The 24,646-nt window shown below is 26.3% G+C and overlaps 1 protein-coding gene across 1 annotated transcript; it reads right to left on the bottom strand.

The window, feature by feature from the left end:
• Nucleotides 1–1,063: 1,063 nt before the first annotated feature.
• On the bottom strand, nt 1,064–15,657 carry LOC111038478. Its single transcript, XM_022321603.1, has 4 exons — nt 15,536–15,657; nt 6,186–6,316; nt 2,590–2,813; nt 1,064–1,232 (listed from the first exon to the last, which is right to left on the bottom strand). Exons 1-4 carry the CDS (start codon nt 15,543–15,545, stop codon nt 1,145–1,147), a joined length of 453 nt encoding a protein of 150 aa, XP_022177295.1. The 5' UTR covers nt 15,546–15,657; the 3' UTR covers nt 1,064–1,144.
• Nucleotides 15,658–24,646: the final 8,989 nt, after the last annotated feature.

Genomic DNA, 24,646 nt, shown 5'->3' with positions numbered 1-24,646 from the left:
TTGTTTGCGCTCATTAACATTAAAGACGATAAATTTGGAACATTGTATTAAAACTTAAATTTTTCCCTCAAGTTTTTCAGACTTTGAACTCCCAAAATAAAATAATTAAGTATATTTATTATTTGGTGGAGTAAAAATATGAATTAAAATTAAACATCATTACCGTCTCACCACTGTAATTTTGATTGTACCTACCTATTATTCTAATAGTAGCATTCTTTCTTCATATTATTTTTGTTGTTATGAACTATTTTCATGAAGTTAATTGGTTATGTAGATGTATGAATAGGTATCATCATTTTTGATTGTCCTGTTGTTTTTTACCACTCCTTTATTTTTGAGGGAGAGACGGTATACTGTTAAATTTTTATCCTTAACAAAATATTGACGCAATAGTGAAGCCCAATTTTTAACTACATCAGAATAATTATAATTTATTTTATTCTGTCAGTTCGAAGTCTAAAAAAGTCGGACGGGAAATATTTAATATTACTACGGTGTCACCAAATGTATTGATTTGTAATATAAGTAAACAAGTATTTTAATGTTATTTAAATTTATTAAACGCAATCAAGGCTTTTCTATACAAATAGTAATAATGTATCTTGTCTATTAATATATTTATGATACCTATATATTATATGAACAAAAAATTGTCATGGTAATTTAATCATTTAAATTGAATTTTAATTAAATTAATCCATACAATTTCGTTAAAAAGTTAACAAGAATGAATACATGAACTGTAAAATGTATAGATATTAGACATTTTGAATAGTACACAACTTCAAAACATTCCTCAATATGCCAGGACGTCAGAACATCCACTCAGGGCCTCAAGCATATTATAAGGAAAGTATAAATATTGTTGAGTACTTACAACTCAATTTCATACCAAATATAAATTATATGTAAAAATTGGAATAATTATTTTTATATTTTAGTTCATACATATTTGTTTACATATTTTTTATAATTATAATGATTAATAGTTATATATTTTAATTACCTATATATTTTAGGTTTAATATTTTTTTTTATAATAAGTAACGATTATTTTTAACTACCATTGCATAAAAATAAACAATTAAGTAAGTGGCAATTAATCTTAATATTAGAAAATACAAATAATTAGCCTGTCTTATCAGACAGCAAATGCAGAGTTGATATCTTCGGTTACGTTCAAATAATTTTTGTTCTTGCGTATCACCATGTCTATACGCTTCCATATCCTGTAAATAAAAAAGCATTTTTAGGTGAATTATGGCGTTAGATAATATGTACATTGTCTAAGTTAATAGGGTTCGGTCGTCCGGATTTATATGCAAAAAACACGTAAAATAAGCACTTGCAGATGCATAGATATGAACAATTTAAAAATATTAATGGATAAGCATCAAGCATATTTAGTTATTTAGTATTATTATTACTATACCAAAAATCTAGGTACAAGACTTAGCACAACTGTGACGGCATTTACGGTTTAAAATTAATAACATGATATCGCTAGGTATAACAGTTTTAAATGAATAATAAACAATAATAATACCTAATTGTAAATTATATATTATTACGTTGAACCACTGTTTTTGCATACTATTCACGTAGCCACAGCGCCATTGTTTCAATTCCAATATTAATCTGATAACGACTGTAACCGGGTGATAGTTTAACGTACGACACTAATTATTTCAAAAATTATTAACGGTTTTGAAAAAATGTATTTTACATAGGTACCTAAGTACATTTTTTAAATTTTTGTAAGAAAATTATGTTTCACTATTTTTTAATGTTATTATATTGAATTTAAATTCTTTTTTTGAATGACAACCTGCATTTTTAATTCCTTTTTTTAAAGCAGGATATTTTTTGTAGTGAACGTAAAAAAACGATTTTTGGGAAAGTAGCTTATAAGTTTTTAATTAAAGTTCAGTTAAGCTGATTGAAATTGTAGGGAGGTACCAACAAGAATAAAACAATTTTGGTTCACCACTCCTCTTTTCTAAACTTTAAATATTTATAACTAGTTAACTACGAATTTACTTGTCCGAAATTTGAAACGTATAAACCAAAATGTTATATTGCTCGGAAATATGAAAATAAATGTATATGTTATCATTCAAAAGAGTGAAAATGTGAAAAAAAATTTTGACATATAATTACATAATAATAATAGTTTCATTTAAATTTTTTTTCTAAATATGAAGAATTATATCATTTTGTTTCTAAAAAATGACATTATTCATTTTAGGTATACCTACATCAATTATTTTAGCTATAATAGTATTTACTGGCGACTAATAAAAAAAAATTTTTTTTTAATACCCTATTTGTTGGTATTTATTTAGAAACGTGTAAAAAATGAGAGTAATAAAGAGTATTATTAGCATTATTATTATTATTATTATTATTATTATTATTAGCATTATTAGTATTTGAATCAACACATTATGAAACGTACTTATACATGGTTTTAAGTTTTAATCAGAATCATTTTAAACCAAATACATAAAAAATGTATTTGCATATAAATCTGGATACCAATAATTTACAAGAGGTAGGTATTGGTAGGTATTTTGATATACTAACGATGAAAAAATTATGAGCCATAACCACAATATGGCAGCCATTGAGAAAACTATAATAGTCATGACTATCCCATTGGGGAATGCATTTTGATCATTGGCTTCTAGGAAAAATCCAACTGCTTTCATTCCACATGCTATGAGCATCGAACACCATATTGTTATAGAAAATAACATTAATGAAAACTCTTGGCAGAAACCTGGGCAGTTTCTTCTCTCCGGCAACCACTACGAAAAGTAATATTTTGTAGATGAACGGTGATGATTATAATTTGTTGTACAATTATTGTAAGTAATAATAATAATGGTATAATGTTTCCGTAGATATATCATAGTAGGAAATAATATGTAGTTTACAATATGTAATTATGCATGTACCTACAACCTAAACAAAGTAATAGGTAACAGATGATTTCAGTGTAAAACTATCAAATCTTCATAAAACACCATGTTTATACGTTACTGCAATTGATATAGCTACATTGAAGTAACTAGACCTTTAAGTTAGGAGGGGAGGGGTTGGAGTCTTGACATATTCTGATAGTAAAATAAGGAATGATACAGAGTTACTCTCACGTAGACAGTTAAACACTAATTATTTTTATGGATAATGCATACAAATTAAAAAACAATATGACACATAGTGACCAATTTTTAAATATTTAAATTTTCTTGTGCTACATGTATAGAAACATGTAATTTTATTTTTTCAATACTGAAAATTAAAAAATTAAAATCTGATGTAAATTTTTTTCGAAAAATTCAAAATAGTCAATTTATAAGTCTGGTTGGTAGAAAAATGTTTAGTATAAAAACATTTATATAAGTCTTATATTTTTTTTTACAATGTTTTGAAATATTTTATTTTTGTCAAATAAAGTTGATACAGTTTTGACAAAACATTTTAAATTCAAAAATATAAACTTGTTTCAAATAATTTTTAAGAATTTTTAAATAAGTAACTAGTTACTTGTTTAATCTACATTTTTTTCAAAAAATTATTATTTTTCAAATAGCCAAATAGCCTTATTACTTAAAATTTTTTTTTAAATTTAAAACAATCATATAGAACATAAACCACTCGACTTGGATAAATGTTTTTACAATCAAAAGTTTTCTAAACCACTGATTTACAAATTATAGCCATTATGAATTTTTCGAAAAAAATGCACATCAATTTTAAATTTTTAAATTTTCCCGTATAAAAAAATAAAAATAAAATGTTATATTATACATGTAGCACAAGTGTCAATGAATTGTATGTACAAAAAAATTGATTGAAACAAAAGTTAGTCAAGTCTACCTGTTACATCACACATCCCTAATGAAAATTCCTATCTACGCCGCGCCACTGACATAGGTAGTAACTAGTAAGTAATAACTAATGGGTATTTTTAAATTGTAAGTTTATCAAAAATAAAGTTACTAATATTTATTAAATATTTAAATACAAACTGAAAATATACACGGTAAATTTGGATTTAAAAAAATATTAAACTTAACTAATTAAATGCGTTACAATACACCTATATAATAAATTTTTAGTCCTCATCCCAATTCCTAATAAGTCCTAATAGGTGAAATCTTCACTTGAAGGCACTATAGTTAAAGTTAATATAACTTAAATTCTCTTTTACATATCAGTAGACAATTTTTAAACCAGATGTTATGTTCACGTTTTTGATAAAATAATAAATACCGTTAAAGAATATAATTTGTATAAGTTTATAATGTCTGCAGTAGTTTGTAATGAATGCGTTAAATTAAATTATGAATTAATCATTAGAAAAACGAATCTGGACTGTGACATACCGTTCATTTAGTCATGTATAATAATATGCAATTTATATGACACACCGACAGCACTCCCTGCTTCAATTCTAACGATACGAGAAGGTCTTTATAATTTATGTAGACATTATATTAGTATATTATTTTTTTATTTTGTATTAGCGATACGGTAGCTGGTTAAACGAGCTAATTGTTGTAATTTCACAAAATGTATTCTATAATGATAATATTGTATTATATTATAATTCAATTTATTGTTATTAACTTATTAACTATAATGTTTTTCGAATTAAAATAAAACTATTCGAGGACAATTTTGATTCCAAATGTCTTTAAAAAAATGTGCATATTATTAAGTATTTTTAAAATATAATTTAAAATGTAGAGGAATCTCGTATAACATTTTCAATTCTATGATAATACAATTTTACAACATAATTAATACATTTTAGTGATTTTGTCAGTATTTGTCAAATAACGCTTATAAAAATAAAAAACTGTGATTGTATCTTCGATATCATTAAATTGATAAAAGAGCAACTCATGAAGAACCATGTACATAATTATTTCTTCTCTGGAAAATGCTAATATAAATATTAAGTGAATATTTCATGTAACGTTAATGTTTCCCATTTGTCAATTTTTTTTTGTTTTCCTTAGTTTTAATGAAAATAAATATAAATACTAATACATATTTTTGAGTAATTTAAATTTTTTTCTCGTGTGTGTTCTAAAATAAAAACACATTCCAAATACTTAGTTCCAAAAACAAACTTATGATAATCCACCCTAACCTAACCATATAGGACTAAAATTGTCTTTGTATAGTATTTACTTTGACCTAAATATTTAATATTATTTTATCACGTTGTTTTAATATTAAGGTGTTTCGATACCGAACGTTTTTAAGTTGTTGGTTATAAGCAAACATTTTATATTTGCATGCATACGAGTCGTGTAAATGTGTACTAGTAAGTGATCATTAATGTGAGTGGACGTACCTACATAAAAATAATAGAAACAGAGAAGAACTCTCGCAAGTGCATCACATGTCAATATTGCCCAACTCGAATACAAATTATTTTGTTTTTTAAACAGTCAAAGTATCAATCTTTTGACAATCTTACATTTTATATTCGATGACATTTCTTAATTCGTTGTGAATCTTACTTGAAAATTACTTTCTTACATTTTTAAATTAATTTTTCTTCTTTAATACTATTAACATTTTAAAATTCTTAAAATTCATACCTTAAGTCTTATTTTGAAAAATTATGGGTTCAAAAAGTTTTTTTCAAGTAAATTTCAAGAAAAATGCAAATATGTATTCAGAAATATTATCTGATGATTAGAATAGAAGGTACAGTTGGCATAAAATAGGTTTATTTTGGTAGAAAACATAGACTGGACCAAATCCTTTAAAAAAAGTAATGAACAAATTGTTAGTAATACACTAAAGAATAGATAGTTAATTTAAAAAAGTTCGGAAACAATTGTTCTATGCATATTGCCTAGATAACCATTACCTATACCTACAGTTTTTGTAAAAAATTATAGAAAGAGAAAGAGAAAGAGACACACAAAATCATGTTGTAAAATAAAATATTTTAATTCGTTATAAATTAGGAAGTGCTCGGATTTAAATTGACAGTATATAATGACCTGGGTAACGTGTAATAATAATATGTCTCTGTCTTAGGTATCAAAGTATCATACCTTTAAAATAAATAAAGGAGCAAACTAATATTATACCTAATAACATGCTCAATGTTTTGTCTTGGTGCATAACTATATTATATTTTTGTTTACCTCGAATATCGTTACACCATCGACCATTTTGGAACAGTAAGGGTTTGTTACAGATTGCCTTTGTTGAAGGCACGTCATGTGGATGTCACAGTTGCATGACGATACTGTGATTTTGTTCTTAATGTTATCCCCTAAACAACATAAATATCACAGTGAATAATGAGTTCATAAAATAAATAATTATAGTCTATAATGATCTACTACATTACTATAGAATAAGACACTTAAGAATATACGCGTGAACTGAACCGAAAACCAGTGAGTTGTTTTCATAAAATATGTACCTATATGTATATGATACTTAAACACATTCGTTATTAATTATTATAATATCGAATGAAGTCCTCTTAGTGCAATTGTAGGCCTATATACAGAGTGATTCACCAAGCATGCTTGCGCTTTTTTTCAATAATGCAGTTATACCAAATCTTATTTTTGATAGTTTTAAAGAGACCATATTTTAAAATTGTTGAGATTTTTACGCACCACTTAAGGAATCGAACTTCCTAGGAGATTTCAACTTGCTTTTTTCAAAGAAGATCCCCCCTCCCCCTTATACTACTTACAATTTATTTAGTGGGTAATTTTTCTAAAAAAAATGTTGAATTAAACACCTACGAATAAAAATAAAAATTCGAATAAGTAGTTTTTTAGTTATTTTACTTTGTGTTCTAAAGATCCCATGATAAAGAGTTTTCATAATTTAGGGGATAATGTGATTTGATAAACTTAGCAATTAATTTTAACCAATCAACATTTATATTTTTGATAAATGATTCATGTGTAGGTACTGTATAATAATTTATACTTGTGTACAACCGTTTTAAGGTTCCTTCTTTTTAGGACTAATATTTTAATAACTGAGAAACTAATAAGTTTTAATTTTGAATTAGGTATATGGTACATCGAAATTTTCAACAAAAAAATATCTACTTATTTACAAAAGAAGGATTCAGGTTTGCATAACTGCAGTATTTATGGAAAAATGCAGTGAGCATGCTTAGAGAATCACTCTGTAGATACTTGGGAATAATATAACGGTTGGGTGCAATATGAACACGACAACAATATGTGATAGGGGCCTATAGTACATGTACATACCATTTTGATGAAAAACTCATTTTTTTTTTGCGTCGGCATATTTTAATAAATACAAAATATTATTATATTCGTTTGAAATGCAAAAATGTTAAAATAAAAATAATAATTATAAAATGTACCTAATAAATGTGTTCTGCACGAGGCAAAAGATAAAAATAAAACTACAAAACAGAAATATGATGTACAATAATATTATATTATATTATTATAAAAATCTAAACAACGACATGGATTTTTGTAGGTCAGTAGTACTGAACGGTTAGGACTAACCAATATAAGTACGCAGCAGAAAATGCAATTCATCAAAATGACAATATACGATAATATTTGCTGATAAGTTATGAATAATATGAATGTATATCTATATGTTACTTGCAGTGTTCGGATTTATATGCACTAAAAATAGAAATATGTTATTTAAATAAGCGTTTATGCATCAATATTGGCCGAATTGGTTTGCGGTACAGTGTTTAAAAAAAGTATGATTATAGTTTTAAATTATTATACAACAAGTTGCAACAATGTCTATTTATTAATTTTTTATTGTATGATTACAATTCCTTAAACGATCATAAGTTTAATTCAGAAAAAAATACTACGGTATAAAACTATAAAACAACCAATGGGTACGTTGTCACGTAAGTTTACTTTGGAAACAACTTTTTAGCCTTAATTAGAATTAGTCTTATAGTCTTTATAAAAAAACTAATTTTATGTTATTAGTCGTTTATCAAGCTACCAAGTAGAGTAGTATGCCATGAAAATACCATCTATGACATTCCAATATGCTCTAAAAAGTAAAAACTGTACAGTGTTGAAATATGCTCTAAAATAATTCGTATTTTTAATCATACTTTTACAAAAAATATTTTGTGCTTCGTTGGCATAGAATACTATAAAACAAAATTTGTTTTCAAATAATCAAAAATCTAAGATTTAAGTATCACTAATATGGATAAAATTATTTTCAACAAGATTGTAATTGGGCACGTTTAATGTGATTGCAGGTAATTATATTGTGTTTATGTTTTGATATTAATTATTCGATAGTCATTACTTTTTAATGTTTAATATAGTAATATTTTATTGTTAGGATCCATATATTGTATAAGATCATGTGTAATAAATAATAATACAAGTATTAAGAAAATGCAACAAATTAATTTTTATGTCACATAATTTTAAAAAAACCAAATCTAAATGTGTATCTATTATAAGTCTCCCTCGATTTTACACAAAACATAGTTTGTGAACTATTTTCATTAATTTTATAAATATACGTTAATTTTATAGCATTGTGGGTGAACTGACTCTTGTGAACAATATCGGACAAATTATGATGTAAATTGTAGGTAATGAAATTGTATACAATATTTATCATTCTGTTTTAAATAACTGATTAATGTAAAATGATAAATATATGTATACATTTATTGTTTATACTATTTTAATAATCGGTTATTTCGAGTTTGATTTAATCGTTCTCTTGTTACTTTTTCTCTTACTTTCGTTTAATTGATCAGAATTAGTAGGATAATGTAATGTATAATATTATTTATATTATGATTTATGTTGTCTCGTAAAAATGAATGTGTGCACATGCAATTTCAAATAACATATTATTATTAAATTTAAATATTTTATACACCTATACAGAACGACATAACACCCGCTTGATAACTCGGTATTATTTGTTGAACAAATGTGTGTTTTCGTATAGGTACATGTGAAGTTTATTGTAATCGGGCATAACTGCACACGAATAATATAATGTTATATTAAATAGTGATCAGAGAGACGTAATATTTTGTGGGATGCAAAGCCTATTGGTATCCTACGTATACTCTTACAGATGTTTTTATGTTTAAATTAATCGATACTTTTCGAACACAAATAATAAAATATTGAAGCTATTATAGTAATTTACTCATTTATAAACGATAAAAATAATATTTTTGTTTATTTATTTTGTATATTTCTTAATTATTATAATTATTACATTAATCACGAAATATATAATTCATTTTTTTATTATGTGCAATAAAAGTATTAATTCTCTCAATTTATAATATTGCGAATTGTCTTCTGTTACATCATTTAAAATTATAGGATCATATGCATTTTCTTTTCACATTATATACATAATGCATTTGTTTTAATTTGTATAAAATAATAATGGCTGTTATTCATAGGTAATTTTATATACATTATGGTTTTAATAATTTTTAAATATGATAATATTTTGCTAGAAATCGACCTAATTATAAATTTATTCTATGTGTCTATTGTTGGATTATTTTGGGTTCCACGAACAATTCTGAAATGACATTCTCCAATATTATCAGCATATGAGGAAAGTGGGGCAAAGGGGTACTTCTAATATTTATTTCTTAAACTGGTAACAATGATACTTTTGGATCCTTCATCTTATGATATCAAATAGAAAAAAGTCATAGCTATGCCACAAATATCTATAGGTACCTACGTATCTAGTAAAAAATTGGTAATTTAAGTATATTAAACGAGTAATTTTTTTGTTTGTAATTTGTTCATTTTTTATTTTACAGTATGTTAATTAACCGGAAAATCAGTAGCTCTAATTCGAAATATAATATACACGTTTTAAGTAATGCGTAATACTAATAGCCTCTCAATTAAAAAGTTATAAAAAAATATTTTAAAAAACGCTTTTAATCTTTTTTTGATTTTTAAAAAGACTTTTTTTATAAATTTGAAGACATCCATTTTAAAGTTATTGGTTTATACTTTATAGTATGGAGAAAAACAACAATTATTAAATCGGCTGAATTTTAAATAAATCAAAGACCTCTATTTTAAAAATACAGCCTATTCAATATTTTGTGGTTTTCAGATTTTTTACACTTTGATATCTAATGCTAATCCAATATGCAATAAATAATACAATACTCGTTGAAATTGTATGTAATCATTTTTATTTAATTTAGTATACTGTTCAATTTATTCAATGTTAACTGTTATGGAAATGTCAATTTTACATATCCATGATCTTTGTGACGAAATGTCGCTAAAAATATCACCACATATTTATTATAATAACTCTCATTTCGGTGCAAAGATCATGGGACTATAAACCTGATTTGTGCATAGTTCATCGTGGATATATTGAACAATATTTTAAAACAAATAAAAAATTATTTTAAAAGAAGATTTCAACAAAAAGTGTTTTTTTGCCTATTGGCTTAGCCGCTTAGCATTAGTCATGAAAATATGAAAAACTGTACAATTTTACAATGTTACACTGTATTTTTTAAAACGGTCGCTGTCATTCATTCAAAATTCAACCGATTTCAAAATTGTTTTTTTATCCGTGTTATAAACCAACAACTTACTTTAGAAAATGACTATTTTCGAATTAAAAAAAAATCAATGTTTTTTTAAGAACCAAAATACATCGTTATAGTACCTAAATCAGCATCCAACAGATATACAAGAGTACAGAACGCAATTTACGTAGATACGTTTCAAAAATACTCGGACCACAATATTTAATTAATACATTATGACTGTTACCTTTTTAGAGGACGTAAATATTTACCTTATCTGATTATTTGTTTGTTGTAACTTAAATTTTTTTTGTCAAACATTTTGTATGGTAAACATGTTTAAGCTATTACCTTATTTTAACGGTACTAGGAATTTTCTAACGTACTTTTAGTGTTTATGAACAACGGCTATAGTTATAATGTACACATCGGGATTCGGGGATCAGGTGGCTTAATCAATTGAATTTTTTATTAAATTTTACCCACCTTTGTATTACTTATGTGAGAGGTTCCCAAAATTGTTATAGAACGACCCATTTTGGAAATTATTTAAATTTTGGAGGCCCGCAATAATATCAACAAACTTTTTTGTTTTTGCTGTTATGAATAAACAAGAATTTAAAAAAGAATCATTTTGAACTGAAGAACAGTATATTTTATTTTTAAATTTTTATCAAGGAATTTATCAGCAATAAATTGCTATCTTTTCAATAACTACTAATCTGATTGTGTCGTGTTAACTTGGTCGCAGTAAATTCGTAATTGTAACAGACGCAGATATTGATTTATGTTAAACTAAATTTAAAAATTAACGAAAAGTAATAGAAACACATGTCTAAAAAATTTATTATTTAAAAAAATAACGCTACCTACTTAAAATATAATCGCAACCCAGAGTTTGGGAACCTCTGACTTTGTATAAAGTACAATAGGTAAAATTAATAAAATAAAAATATAAGTCTATACATTTTATCTATTCGAGCGTTTATTTATCTTTGTTATTTAACATTTTTTATAGCTATTACATTAATTTTCCCATAAATATATACACATATTTATGGATTAATATTTTTGGGACGTCCTCATCTTGCCTCAGGTGAACATATTACCTACTTAACATAACAGATACTTAGTGTGCTTGCTACAATAATAATTAAAAGATGTTTATGAAAAATCAGCAAAAAAATGTCATTATTTTTTCTTGGGTGTAAAACCGTAAAATTATTTACAATTATTATTATTATATATGATGTACATTTGCACAAACGATGTATCAAGAACATAATATTTTGCAGTCTAGTGTATATTATAACATGCGAATATAGGAAAAATAATTCCCTGAACGCATTTGTTTTCCCAGTGTTGTTACTTTTATCATTACCATAACAGTTTTTTTTTGCTACGTATCCCCAATTACATATACCTAATATAAGTATAATAAATCATACATGAATAATAAATAATTTAAGATTTACTCAGGTCAGAAAATTACCTAGAAGAATATTTTGAAAAAATGTATTACGATTCAAATAAATTTACTTCAAAAAAATATACGTATTGATATTTAAAAAAATTGTGTATTGATTTAAATAAACATTTTTACCATCAACATGTTTATAAACATTAAATTTAAAAAGGTAGGCCAATAAATAACTCTCTGATGTACACATTAGATTTCTAGAGAAGTCAGTAAGTCACTGTAATGAATGGTTAAATTTGAATTCAATGATATAAAATCATTGTATACAAAAACATTCTGAGCGAAAACGATCTATAAGCCTATTGTTTATTTAATTAATAATTATATTTATGATATTATTATTGTAATGAAAAGAATTTATTTTTCTGTTAGGAATTAGTATTATAGTATGTTAAATTAATTTTTGATGAAAAAATTGCATTTGAAAATGTCACTATGTGTAGAAAACATAACAATAAATGTACTCTAAAAGTACCTACCCACGAATAATATTTTTAAACTACAACAAAATAACTAAAATCGTTATTCTTGGCGTTAATATATAATTTCGTCCAAATATGTACTTAAAATGTCTCTAAAAATAACAGTGCTTATATATTTTTTGGTTACAGTATGGACTATTTATAAGAATCCTTGTTTTAAATTTTCAATTCTTAGCTATAAAAATTGAACATTTATAATTGTTCAACTATAAAATATATCTAAATTTATATATGCTACGGGCAATGAAAACCACAAATTTTTTTTAACCAAAAAATATTATTTTTTATTATTATTACCTATTTATAGACTTGATTTTTTTTTTAAATAAAATATTAATACCTCTATTAAAATTTAAAAAATTAAATTAAATTAATTTCATTTATTTAAAAATTTTTTTTTTTATTTTAAAATCATTATTCATTTTATTCATTTTTCATAATAAAATAAACTATGATTTTTTTGAAACATTGTGTATAAACTTATTTTTGTTACTTACTGTATGAATATTTAAAAATCAAGTGAAGAAAAGCAGACAGACTATGTAATTCAAAATGATGATAAACTTGCTATTTTTTTTTTTTTGTTATTCCGTCAAAATATATTCGTATTATTGTTCATGAATAAAATTAATAATGATAGTTCTTAAAAAAAAATTATACTATAAATATGTAATGATAATAATTAATAATAATAATAAATAATAATATTAGTTGGTTAAAAAAAAATTGTAGTTTACATTTCCCGGGCAGGACCACATTGCCCAGTATTCCACATTGCCTGTAACATATATAATTTATTGACTCACGCTACTTGCTGTATTTAAAATCTGATTAAAATTTTTTTGAAAAATTCAAAATTGCCAATTTCACAGATTTTAGAAAACTTTTAACTGTAAAAACATTTATTTAAGTCATATTTGTTTTTATGAATTTTTTTAAATCTCATTATTTTTGTTAAGTAATTAAAGTTGATCCAGTTGTAAAAAAATTTTAAATTCAAAAATATAAACTTTTTTAAAAATATTTTGTAAGAATTTTTAAATAGGTACGTCTTGTTAACATCTAAATTTGAAAAAATCATAAAAAATAAATCACCTGACTTAATGTTTTTACATTCAAATGTTATCTAAAATCCAAATTTACAAGTTGGCTATTTTGAATTTTATAATAAAAATTTTTAACAGATTTTTATGTACAGTATATTGAGGAATAAAAAAATTTAGAATCATTGTAGCGCAAGAGCCAATAATCTATATATATATATAAAGAAAATTAAAAAATATTGATTAGAACAAAAGTTATTTCGTTTGTCAGGTCTCCCTGTCACATCCTGTATGTTACAGTAGCCATGGCTGGAGAAATTCACTAGTTGTTTAACTCATTAATTAAAACTTAAATAGATGTCAAATCTCTTGAACTTCCAGAAACTATTAAATAAAATTAAAAAAATAGTAAGTAGTTACCATCAATATCATTGCTAGCTCAGAGTTCGGGTCAAACATAATTATTGCTATTACAGACGTCGTCAAGCCCCACTTTGGGTCTCGGGTGCCTGGCAGAAAATTTAGTATTTGTTTAAACATAACACATTATCATTTAGAACATTTTAAAGTAAGTAATAAATTGATTGATTAGTGTTTGAAGCTCTTAAATTAATAGTTATTATTTATTAACAGTATAATTATTATACAATTTAAAAATAAATTCCCGTCAAAACCAATTATTTTAAGAACCATCCTACCTTCAGAATCTTGCGTATGGCGAATAGTGATCGATCATCATTTTAGTATTTTGATATATATTTATTCGGTATTATTACATTGTATAAGTTATAATATTGTTATTTTTGAAGTCCGTATTGTTGAAATAAAATAAAAACAAATTAACTTACATTAATTATTACTGATTTTTTTTTTCTCAAACATTTTTCGAAATATTTTAGGAGGTTACTAAGTAAATTAAAAACCTCTCTTTATGCACAAATTATGTAAAAATATCTGTTAAGAATAATCCAATATATTTCTGGAAATGTTTAAATGTTTCCAAAAAAAGTCAATTACCTAGAAAAAGCTGATAAATGACCTGCAGTTTTAAATCTATTTAGCCTCTATTTTTCTATTTTCTGTAACCCAATAATGGATTAGTTAAACTACTCCAAATAATAACATTAAAATTATGAATTTATTAATAGGAGTGTGAACCTAAGATGGAATCTTAGCAAGATTTCTAAAAGAATGTGCTTTTACTTTAACACCAATTAATAAATATTACCTACGTAGTTTAGTTATTTAACTATACATCTCTTTGTTGTGCATTATATAATCCTTTTTTTTATTACACTCATATTCAAAAAAAGTAATAATCATTTATAGGTAAATTTGTTACTAAATTGTAATTATCTCTTTAATGGTTTCTAAAATTTTAAATAGTTGTATTACACATTTACACTTATATAGTTATATGTAAACAAATCTTAACATAAAAAGTGTATAATACTAAGGTAATTAATAATTATTTACTATAAATCTATATGTTTAATATTTATAAAATATTTACATTACACTGCGTATTAGGTACACTGTCTTATTTAAAATGTATCTAATTGAAATTTAATTCCATAGGTAAAGATTATTATTATTGTATACTATTTGCATTAACTAGATTTCAAAAAAATGATATCGATGCTTAAGTAAGATTAATCAATAATAATTATGATGCTTACGGCCAAAAAAGTCGTAAAAAGTCTATCAAAAAGTCAACTATAAAAAAGGGTCGCTTGCGTCAATCTGCTTTATCAATACAATATAATGTAACTACATAAATAAATAAACCTAGACTATTACAAATTAAATAAATATGATAATATTAAAAACAGTAATTGCTAAAACAATGACTGTCACACGCAGTCTTGTTTTTATTTGATATAGTACATACTTACTGGCTACTAATAATAAAATTAATATTTTTTAAAGATCATAATACCTATAAACATGTTGTTTTTTTCAAATGATGTCACTGAATCGGTCCAATGTTCCAAACGTGTATAAATATAATAATTTTAATTTTAGAAAACCGTGGCGTTCTTATGATAACGGACTACCAGTACCTACTGCGAATTTATCGGTGCATTTTTAACAACTGCGGTCTCATCGGGTCTTGTCTAAAAAAAACAAAGAAAATCGCAAGTGGAGCGATATTTTTTGCGTCACAATAATTATTTTAAATTGTAGATGTGAGCATAATATATCTCGGTGTTTTTTCTCTACAATTGGGTTGAAGATGAGATTATAATACCATCATCTGTATAGCACTCCGTATTCGAATAGGCAAGATAATAACGTGGCATGTGGAAGCAGTTTAATCTATATAATATAAGTAGTATAGAAAAAAATTTTCGTTCCAATGATTTTTTTTTCCTAACCTCGGTGCACTACTGAGCTACTCTTGCTATATATAGGCATATTGCCACCCCTTCCCGCAGTTCGTGACAATCAATCGTCACATTCTTACACGAGTACTAACAGTCGTATTGCACACAGCACCGTTACAATAATAATATTGCCATTTGCAAGTAGTTACTTATTCTTAATAGATCAGCGTTTTTATCTTAACACCATCATCGTATACGCTGTTAATGCAACAATACTCATGTATTGTGTGATGAGTATAATAATCGAAACTATATGAACGTATATTGTATTCGCCAACATTATATTTTATAACGGACAGCATAATAAATTATTAATTATGTAGGTGCTGCAATAGTGTATACTTGATCGGCTGTTCTATTTCCCGATTTTCGAGAGCCAAAATAAACTCATGTGCTGTGGCGACACGAAGGCAGGTTTTTTAGTCGAGGGGCTCAAGTCAGTGGATGCGGGTTCAGTGAGCGAGTATTGGGTATCGACTAGGAAGATAGGACGGAATAATGGAATGTAGATGAATAGCAGAGTAGGAAAGTTTTTAAACTTAAACATTAACTTTAACCCTTAAATTGGTTGGGTAAGTGGGTGGGTAGAACCTCAACGAAACTTATGATAAGTATAAAATATCGGATGCAGCCACTGTACATGTTTGAATCACTCAATAGCAACCTATAAGGGTTTGGGTAATGAATTATAAATCCCCCCCCCCCAACCACCACATATCAAGAAATCTATTGATATCACTTTTATTAAAAACGGTCCACCGAGTCTATAGAGGACAAACAAATAAACATTCAATAGTTATAACATATTTAAGATAGATTAAAGTACATGATTTAATATAAATTTTTATTGTGATGCAAAAGTCTAATTAACACAAAACAAGTGTTTTTAGTAAGTACTTGATTTATAAAACGATTTAGATAATATTTGAATAATAAGATTTGTAATTTAGTTTTAGGTAATCATGTGTTTTATATTTTACATGTGCAATAAAGTGCATAAGAATGATGGTCATTTTTGAGAATAATAGTTTTTACAATTTAGTGTGTATACAATTTCACGCGTGGCAGGTGCACCGGAAAAAGAATAATATGAATTTTGGGCACATGGAAAGTACAGGAAAAAAGATATTACAAAATGAATGTATTAAATTTTGTGTCGCTTCGAATTTTTTAATAAGATAAACTTAAATAATGTTATGTATTACGAACATGACGCCATAGCCCATAGGATCCAATTATTACGAATCTTGTAACTTTCATCATAGAGTTACCAGTCAAAATCTGCCTAGGGCGTCTTTTGTTTGTCATTGACTTTAATTACGTACAAAGCACAGATTTTGCTATATGTTTGAATATATTTAGAGAAAACCCGGAGAAATATTGAGAAAGGAATAAAAAAACGGAGATTATTACATTTGTGTTGCGGGGGGGGGGGGGGCAAAGGAAGAGTATACATTACAAAACGACGACAACGATATCTTGAGCTGAAGCAGATGTTGCTAGGTCGCTTCGGCCGCCACGGACCCACGCCGTTACGCTTAGCCCATCATTATGTTGAATAATGGTTATCGAAAAACTTCATGAGATTGGTGAAAAAACAAAAATGGACCGGTGAAAAACTTCCACGAAGTTGTGGTGTGGTGAAAAAGAAGTCCGGAAAACGTGACTGGAAAACGTAACCGAGTCAGCGGTCGTTAACTCGCGAAAAGAGTCAATGTATTGTCATCGGAGGTGGTGTCCGGTCGTAGGCCGTTGTTGGAGAGGACAGGTCAGTGTCGTCGCGCGTCGTGAATTTTTGTAAATTTATTACATTTCGGGGAACAGGTTAGCGACAGCGACGCTCAACGGCGGCGGTAGGCAGCCAGCCGCTACATCGACGCTTTGGACACTGCTTTGTGAGAGGTTCGGGGAACAAGTATTGCAATTATTCAATGATTTATTTAAATATTTATTTATTCATTTTCGATTTTTTATAATATAAATAATACCATAATATAGATAATATATTGGGTTTGGGGAGTATGATAATAAGTATAGGGCAGAGGACTATAATTGTAGCTCTAAAAAATCACCAAACATGCACTAAAATGTACAAAATATGCATTAAAAAATAAAATTATTTGTATGAATATATTTTATTTAAATTTAAATTCCTGTGGACCGTATTGATAATATCTTACACAGTGAATATCTGTACATTAATAAAATTTATAACAGGAAAATAAATTTAATCGGTAATAATCGAGAAGTGTCTCTTGGAAAAACATGCGCGTGGTAACAGTCAACAACCACATTAATATGATCAAAATGTTAAATAATTTTTAATTCAACATTATTTTGGTTATATATTAAAGATTTAAATTAAATAAAAACTTTAAAAATATTGATAAAATGATCTTAAATTCGAATATATGTTTTTTCCAAGGCAGTATATTTATTTTGGTATAATACATAAATCCATTGATTCCCCCTACGTCAATATAATATGCTCAAATAGAATGATACATAGATATTGTTTCGATCATTGGTGATATTATGATAGTATAAAATTACAATTTTTGAGTTTCTTTCGCTCGGTCGATTTCGAAGTTATAATATATAAATAGTTAAGCATTTGAATTTGATGTTAAATACTTAAATAGTTACATCGACTACACCATGAAAAATTAAATATGTGTCAAAGTATTTTTAGTTCTATACTCTCCGAGGAATGTACGTACCCGGGTGGCGCCCATACAGTTTGACCGTGCACAGGCCTGGTTTATAGCTATAACAGTATAACACCAATTACTATGACAAGGATGTGGTGTGCATGGGCGTAGGTAAGGGGGGGGGGTTGGGTGTTCAAACAAACCCGAAATTAAATAAAACAATCTTGAGCTTTTTGTGAATTTGTTCGAGAATATTATTAACTCGCATATTATTTAGGATTTAGACAAAAACCCCCTCCGAAAATATTTCCTACCTACGCCCATGGCGAAGTGGAACTGTCAACTGGAAACTTACATTGATCGATTAATTCATTATATGTATAATATACTGATTTACCATTATTAACAATACTACTCACCTACTCATGACATGTATTGATGTACATAGATTACAAATTAATATATGTAATATTAAATTACTAAACAATAGTGACTAGTGAATACTGAATAGATAGTGAGGTAACGTTATAGCCTATACATAAACACAAATATCTAGTTTATGTATATGGCACGTTAAAAATCTAGCAAATATTTTTTTATCGACTAGGGTTTAAAAAAAACAAATAATAATCGAAAATTTCATATGCCTATAAATAGTTCAACGCAAATCAATATTTTAAAAATTGTATGGTGTATAAAAATGCTAACGCAAATATTCGGCGAAAACGTTATGTATCTACGGTCATTTTTGTTAAAAAAATGAGTTACCTACACTAAAAAGTAAAAACCAAAATAGAATTTTCGAAAAATGGTTTTGCGTAAAAATTCCCATTTTTCCTAAAATTTTGATCTCCCGAATACACCAACTAGATTCACTTTTCTACCATAAAAGTTACTGTTGGAGAAAATCGAAACACTTTTACTGTCCAAAACCGTGATGATAGACACAAAAAATAAATAAGTATAAAAAAACACATCATTTTAAAATCAATTCATTCAACGCTCCGCTTAGAATTAAATTTAAATTTAAATGGATATTGAATTCTTTTGTGACAATTTTTAGACAAATCGTAGTCTACGCTCAAAAGTACTATTGTGCCTACATTCAAATTTTTGTGATGGGTGATTTCACCCAAGATTACTCAAAAACATTAAAAAACTGATTTTAAATGAATGCATTTTGTCTTTGTTGAATGTTGGTCAGATAAAGAAAACAAACCGTACCTTAAAGCTTAACATCATCTTAAATACAAAAAGAGCATGTAATGTCCATATTTTCATAGGTAACCACATTTTCGAGAGACAAAATTGTATGTAAGAAAACAATTTTAAAAAAAATATCATACAATAATACTTTCCAATTGTGTTTCTTACTATGTGCATATATTTAAAATTAGTATACTTACATATTATTAATGACCTGGAGAGAAATTTGTTCAGCTTGCTCGTTGATTACAAATATTTTTTTAATTATGTAGGTACTGTCATCAGAATAACTTTAGATCTATTATTATTAAACACTATACTTTTTGCATAACAACTAAAAAGAAAATAATATTTAAAATATAAACAAACTAAAAATTACTTAATTACATAATTCCGCTATAGATATAGTTACTACAGTAAGTATGTATACAGTATACACCAAACAACCACGTAGAATAGAACATTGAATTATTAAATTTGCTCAGCTTTCCAGGATGCATGACGAACAGTAAAATTCATTTGGCATTGTCAATCTTCCTAATATGTGTATCCTTTATCATCTTTGTATTTAAGTCTTATGTATCTGGATCTACCATTATTTTATTTTAAACTATTATGTTTTATAATGCATTTTAAAAATATTATAAATTATAAACACTACACGGCAGCAATTACTTATAACATTAATTTTAAACCAGACTAAAATATAACGACTAAGATGATTGACAAACGATCGACTAATGGTGTAAATATAACAAAACTAAATAATATTGTTAGTATAGAAAAAGGATTATCTATTTTTAAAATTGAATATTACGAATTTAACTTCTAAAATATTTAGTATTTATTGTACGGATTAAGAGGATGCGGTACTCGCATGTAAAACACATCTGTCTAATTTCGTTTTAATTTATTTAATAGCAGTAACCAATCATTTTTAATAATTACATTTAAAAAACGAAAAAAACTCAAACAGATAACTTTATAATTAGGTACAATTTATGTTATAAAAATAATACAAACACTACGTCGCAGATGAAGTTCTTCCCTATGCGTTGTGGAAATTTGGTTATTCTTCTATGAATACTGAGGGAGCTAAGTTGTTTCATGCTAAAACAGTCTTGTATATTGGTAAGAAACTGGAAAGTTGTTTTTTTTTTCAGTTTTTTGAACATTATTTGTATAATACGATTTTAACAGTATTAGCATTAAATCTATACATTATTGATGTAATTAATTTCGTTTTTAAACTTATATTATAAATGATAATACAAATAATCAAATTGGGAATTCGGTTAAAGCGAATCTAGGAAAAAAAGAACAATTTTTAGAAATTTTAAACAGTGGGACAAAAAAAAAATTTAATATAATGCATAGACACTTATTCTATATTTTTGGTATTATTTATTATTATTATTATTATTATTTATTATAAAAAAAATTCGAAACATAAAAACAATAAAGGTTAGTATAATAATATAGAGTAAGATGCATTTTTATTACTGGAAATGCCCTAAGTAATCCTAGTGCCCTTATAGTTGACTATAGGTGACCTTTTCATACTTTATCATAAAATATAAAACAACATTTTATTACTGGAAATTTCCCATGTAGACTTTTCATACTTTAGAGCTATAATTTGAGTGAACATATTTTAGTCTATTGACAGTCATTGAAGTGTTCAAGTGTTTTCATTAAATTTTTATACTTCAATTTTTTAAATACATTTGAAATGGAAATTTTTAAATCTAATAAAGGAGGTGAAAAGTAGCTTTTGAAGAATATACTTATATCACAAAGCACAAAGGTAAAAACTATTTTACATGGAAATGTTCGACTAAAAATATGACAAATTGTGCTGGAACACTAAGGACTAGTATTTTGAAAACTGATCCTACCGTGACAATAGAACACAATCATCCTGCGAACCAATCCGAAGTAAATGTTATGAAAGCAGTATCAAAAATGAAATTAATGACTAAGACATCCTGAGCAAATCCAGTCGAGATTTATGCTCGATGTGTCCCGAGTTCGATGAACGTTCTAAATCAAAATTTTATGTTTCGTATTTTTTTATAATAAATAATAATAATAATAATAATAATAAATAATACCAAAAATATAGCATAAGTGTATATGCATTATATTAAAATTTTTTTTTTTTTTAATATTGATTAGTGGGACACTGTTTAAAATTTTTAAAAATTGTTCTTTTTTTCCGTGTTCTTTTTTCCCTTGGTCTTTTTACCGATTACCGGTTAAAGCTACCACAATGAACTCAGAAGCAACTCATTTTGATAATTCATATATAACTAATTATAATGATAATAATAAAAATAATCTTTATTTCTTGTAAAAACAGCCACTATATACATATAATATGATATTATAATAAATTCAACATAAATCAATTTATAGTATACATTATAAAATAAAAGACAGTAAAATTTCATTAAAAATCGAGTTCACTGATAAATTTAAATAGTTGTATCATTTTTTTTAAAATGATTTCAACATATTCAAATTAACAAATCATGGGTATTCATTTTGAGTACTCAACATATTTGAATTGTAACAGATATTTAACATGTTATACATTTGATTCCAATTTGTTTTTTAAATTGGTGGATAGATAATAGATATACAGTGAAACCTCTGAATAGCGGTCACTCTCGGTCACCAAAATGTTGTCCGTTATTCAGAGGGGATACATTTTTGAAATTTATTTGTATAATAATGTTCTATGTATGTACATATATATAATGTTATTACTTATTATTTGTTGTAAATTGTTACATTTTTATATTTTTATAAATTATTATTAACTTCCAGTCATCAACAACAATTCTATCAACGGCTGGAGCTTCCCCACAGATAGATTTAAACGAAATGTTATGCCTTTTTCGAAATTTTTCAAGTCACCCATTTGAAGCTTTAAAGTTATTTAATCCGTGAACTTCAGCAAGTTGTTTTGCCTTTTCTTATATTGTTGGTCCGGAAACCGGCAAATTTTTTTGCTAAACCAGACCAAAAGTTCTTTATCAATTACACTGCCTTCACATTTTCTTAATTTCGTTAATTTTCGTTATTCATTTCCATTTTCAATCTACGCTTTATAAATGTCTTCTGTGTTAGACAAAATATCCGCGATCTGTGTTTTTAAAATTATGTCCGTTATTCGGAAAGTCCACTATTAGTAGTTTTTCCTATTGAAAAGTAGTATAAATGTCCCCGTTCCCCAAAAAATGTCCGCTATTGGAAGGTGTCCGTTAGTGGAGGTTTCACTGTATTTACATTTTCTTTACAACTCGTATTATGTGAGTGATTTACCTTAGTGATTTTATTGTAGATTTGAATAAATTAAGTTGAGTGTTATTAAAACATAATTTATTTATAGATTAAGTTCTAAGTATGCTAAATTACTGCTATAATATATGAGCTTAAGTAATACAATTTAATTAATCTATTTAAGGTAACTTTTAGGCAATGAATATGTGAGTCATGAATCTAGGACATTTGACACCCGAGACATTTGACACCCAATAATAGGACAATTGACATCGAATATAAAATTTATAAATACTGAATAATCAGCGTATAATCGTATAATATAATAATATAATTGAAAAGTTTATTCTAATAAAATGAAAAGATAAACGATTTTGTATTAATTTTAAGATAATATTAAAAATGTAATGTTTAATTACGTAGGATACGTTTTTTAAAAAACTAATAATTTCACTATTTGTTTTGAATTGAGAAGTTTTAAATATGTTTTTAAGCCGTTCTTCATTTGATTTAATTTTACAATTCATTTGAATTCCTGTATTTAGTTTTAAAATCTCCATTGAGCTAATGGAGTTCATCATTTGTAAAGCTTCAACAAATATATATATATATGTGGATGTTTAAATCTAATTAAATGTTGGAACTTATTGTTCCAACCTTCTGATACATTATTAGTATATATGGAGCAAACATAGATGGTCTCCTTTTGAAGCACATAACTTGCGAATTATTAATTAATTTGTACGGCCCATTAACATATGTTACATCGAAGTATGTTAAAATATCATCATCATCATATGAAAAAATGTCATATAATAAGCTCATACCTATAAAAAATATATTTAAATTAAAAAAAAAATATATGTATATATTATGTACGTGTATGAGTATTGAGTATGGTACCTTTTTTAATAATATTAAGTGGTAAAAAGGCCAATGCATTGATCATTCGTACTGAACAACGGAATTCTTTGTCTTTTGTATATTTTGTTGCCAAACCAAGATTTTGGACTTTACGCCACACACTTTGACTCAGATGATAATAGCACAAATGTATGGAAACGCTGTCTTCAAAAACTTCTTCAATCGCTTTTATTATAGCAAGTTCAAAATCAATAGAAAATAACTTCACTGATGAACACGTGTCTTTGAGAATCATCAAAAGTTCTACATAAACTGTCTGTGTTTTTTTTGGTAATAACGCATAAACGACAGATAAAGGTTTTATTTTATAAATTACCTGTAGTCAGGCGCGGACTGGCTGGGATGCTGCAGGGATGCTACAGCATCCATTGCCCTAAAATATATTTGCCCCTATCGGTATAAATGTGCCCACCTAAAATTAATCTGAATTTTGAAGGAGAAGGTTAAAATTCTCTGATAAAATCGTAGGTAGATGTAGATCTAATATTTATGTAATAACTATAACAATCATAAAGAAAAAAGAATACATTTAAAGTAGGTAGCCAATAAGAAGATAGGTAAATTAGTTTGAGCAGCTTTTTATATACATTAAAA

This window comes from Myzus persicae, unplaced genomic scaffold (assembly GCF_001856785.1).
Source record: "Myzus persicae strain clone G006 unplaced genomic scaffold, MPER_G0061.0, whole genome shotgun sequence".
NCBI lineage: Eukaryota > Metazoa > Arthropoda > Insecta > Hemiptera > Aphididae > Myzus > Myzus persicae.
The sequence above is the reverse complement of the archived record's forward strand: the minus strand, read 5'-3'. Positions and strand labels throughout refer to the sequence as shown.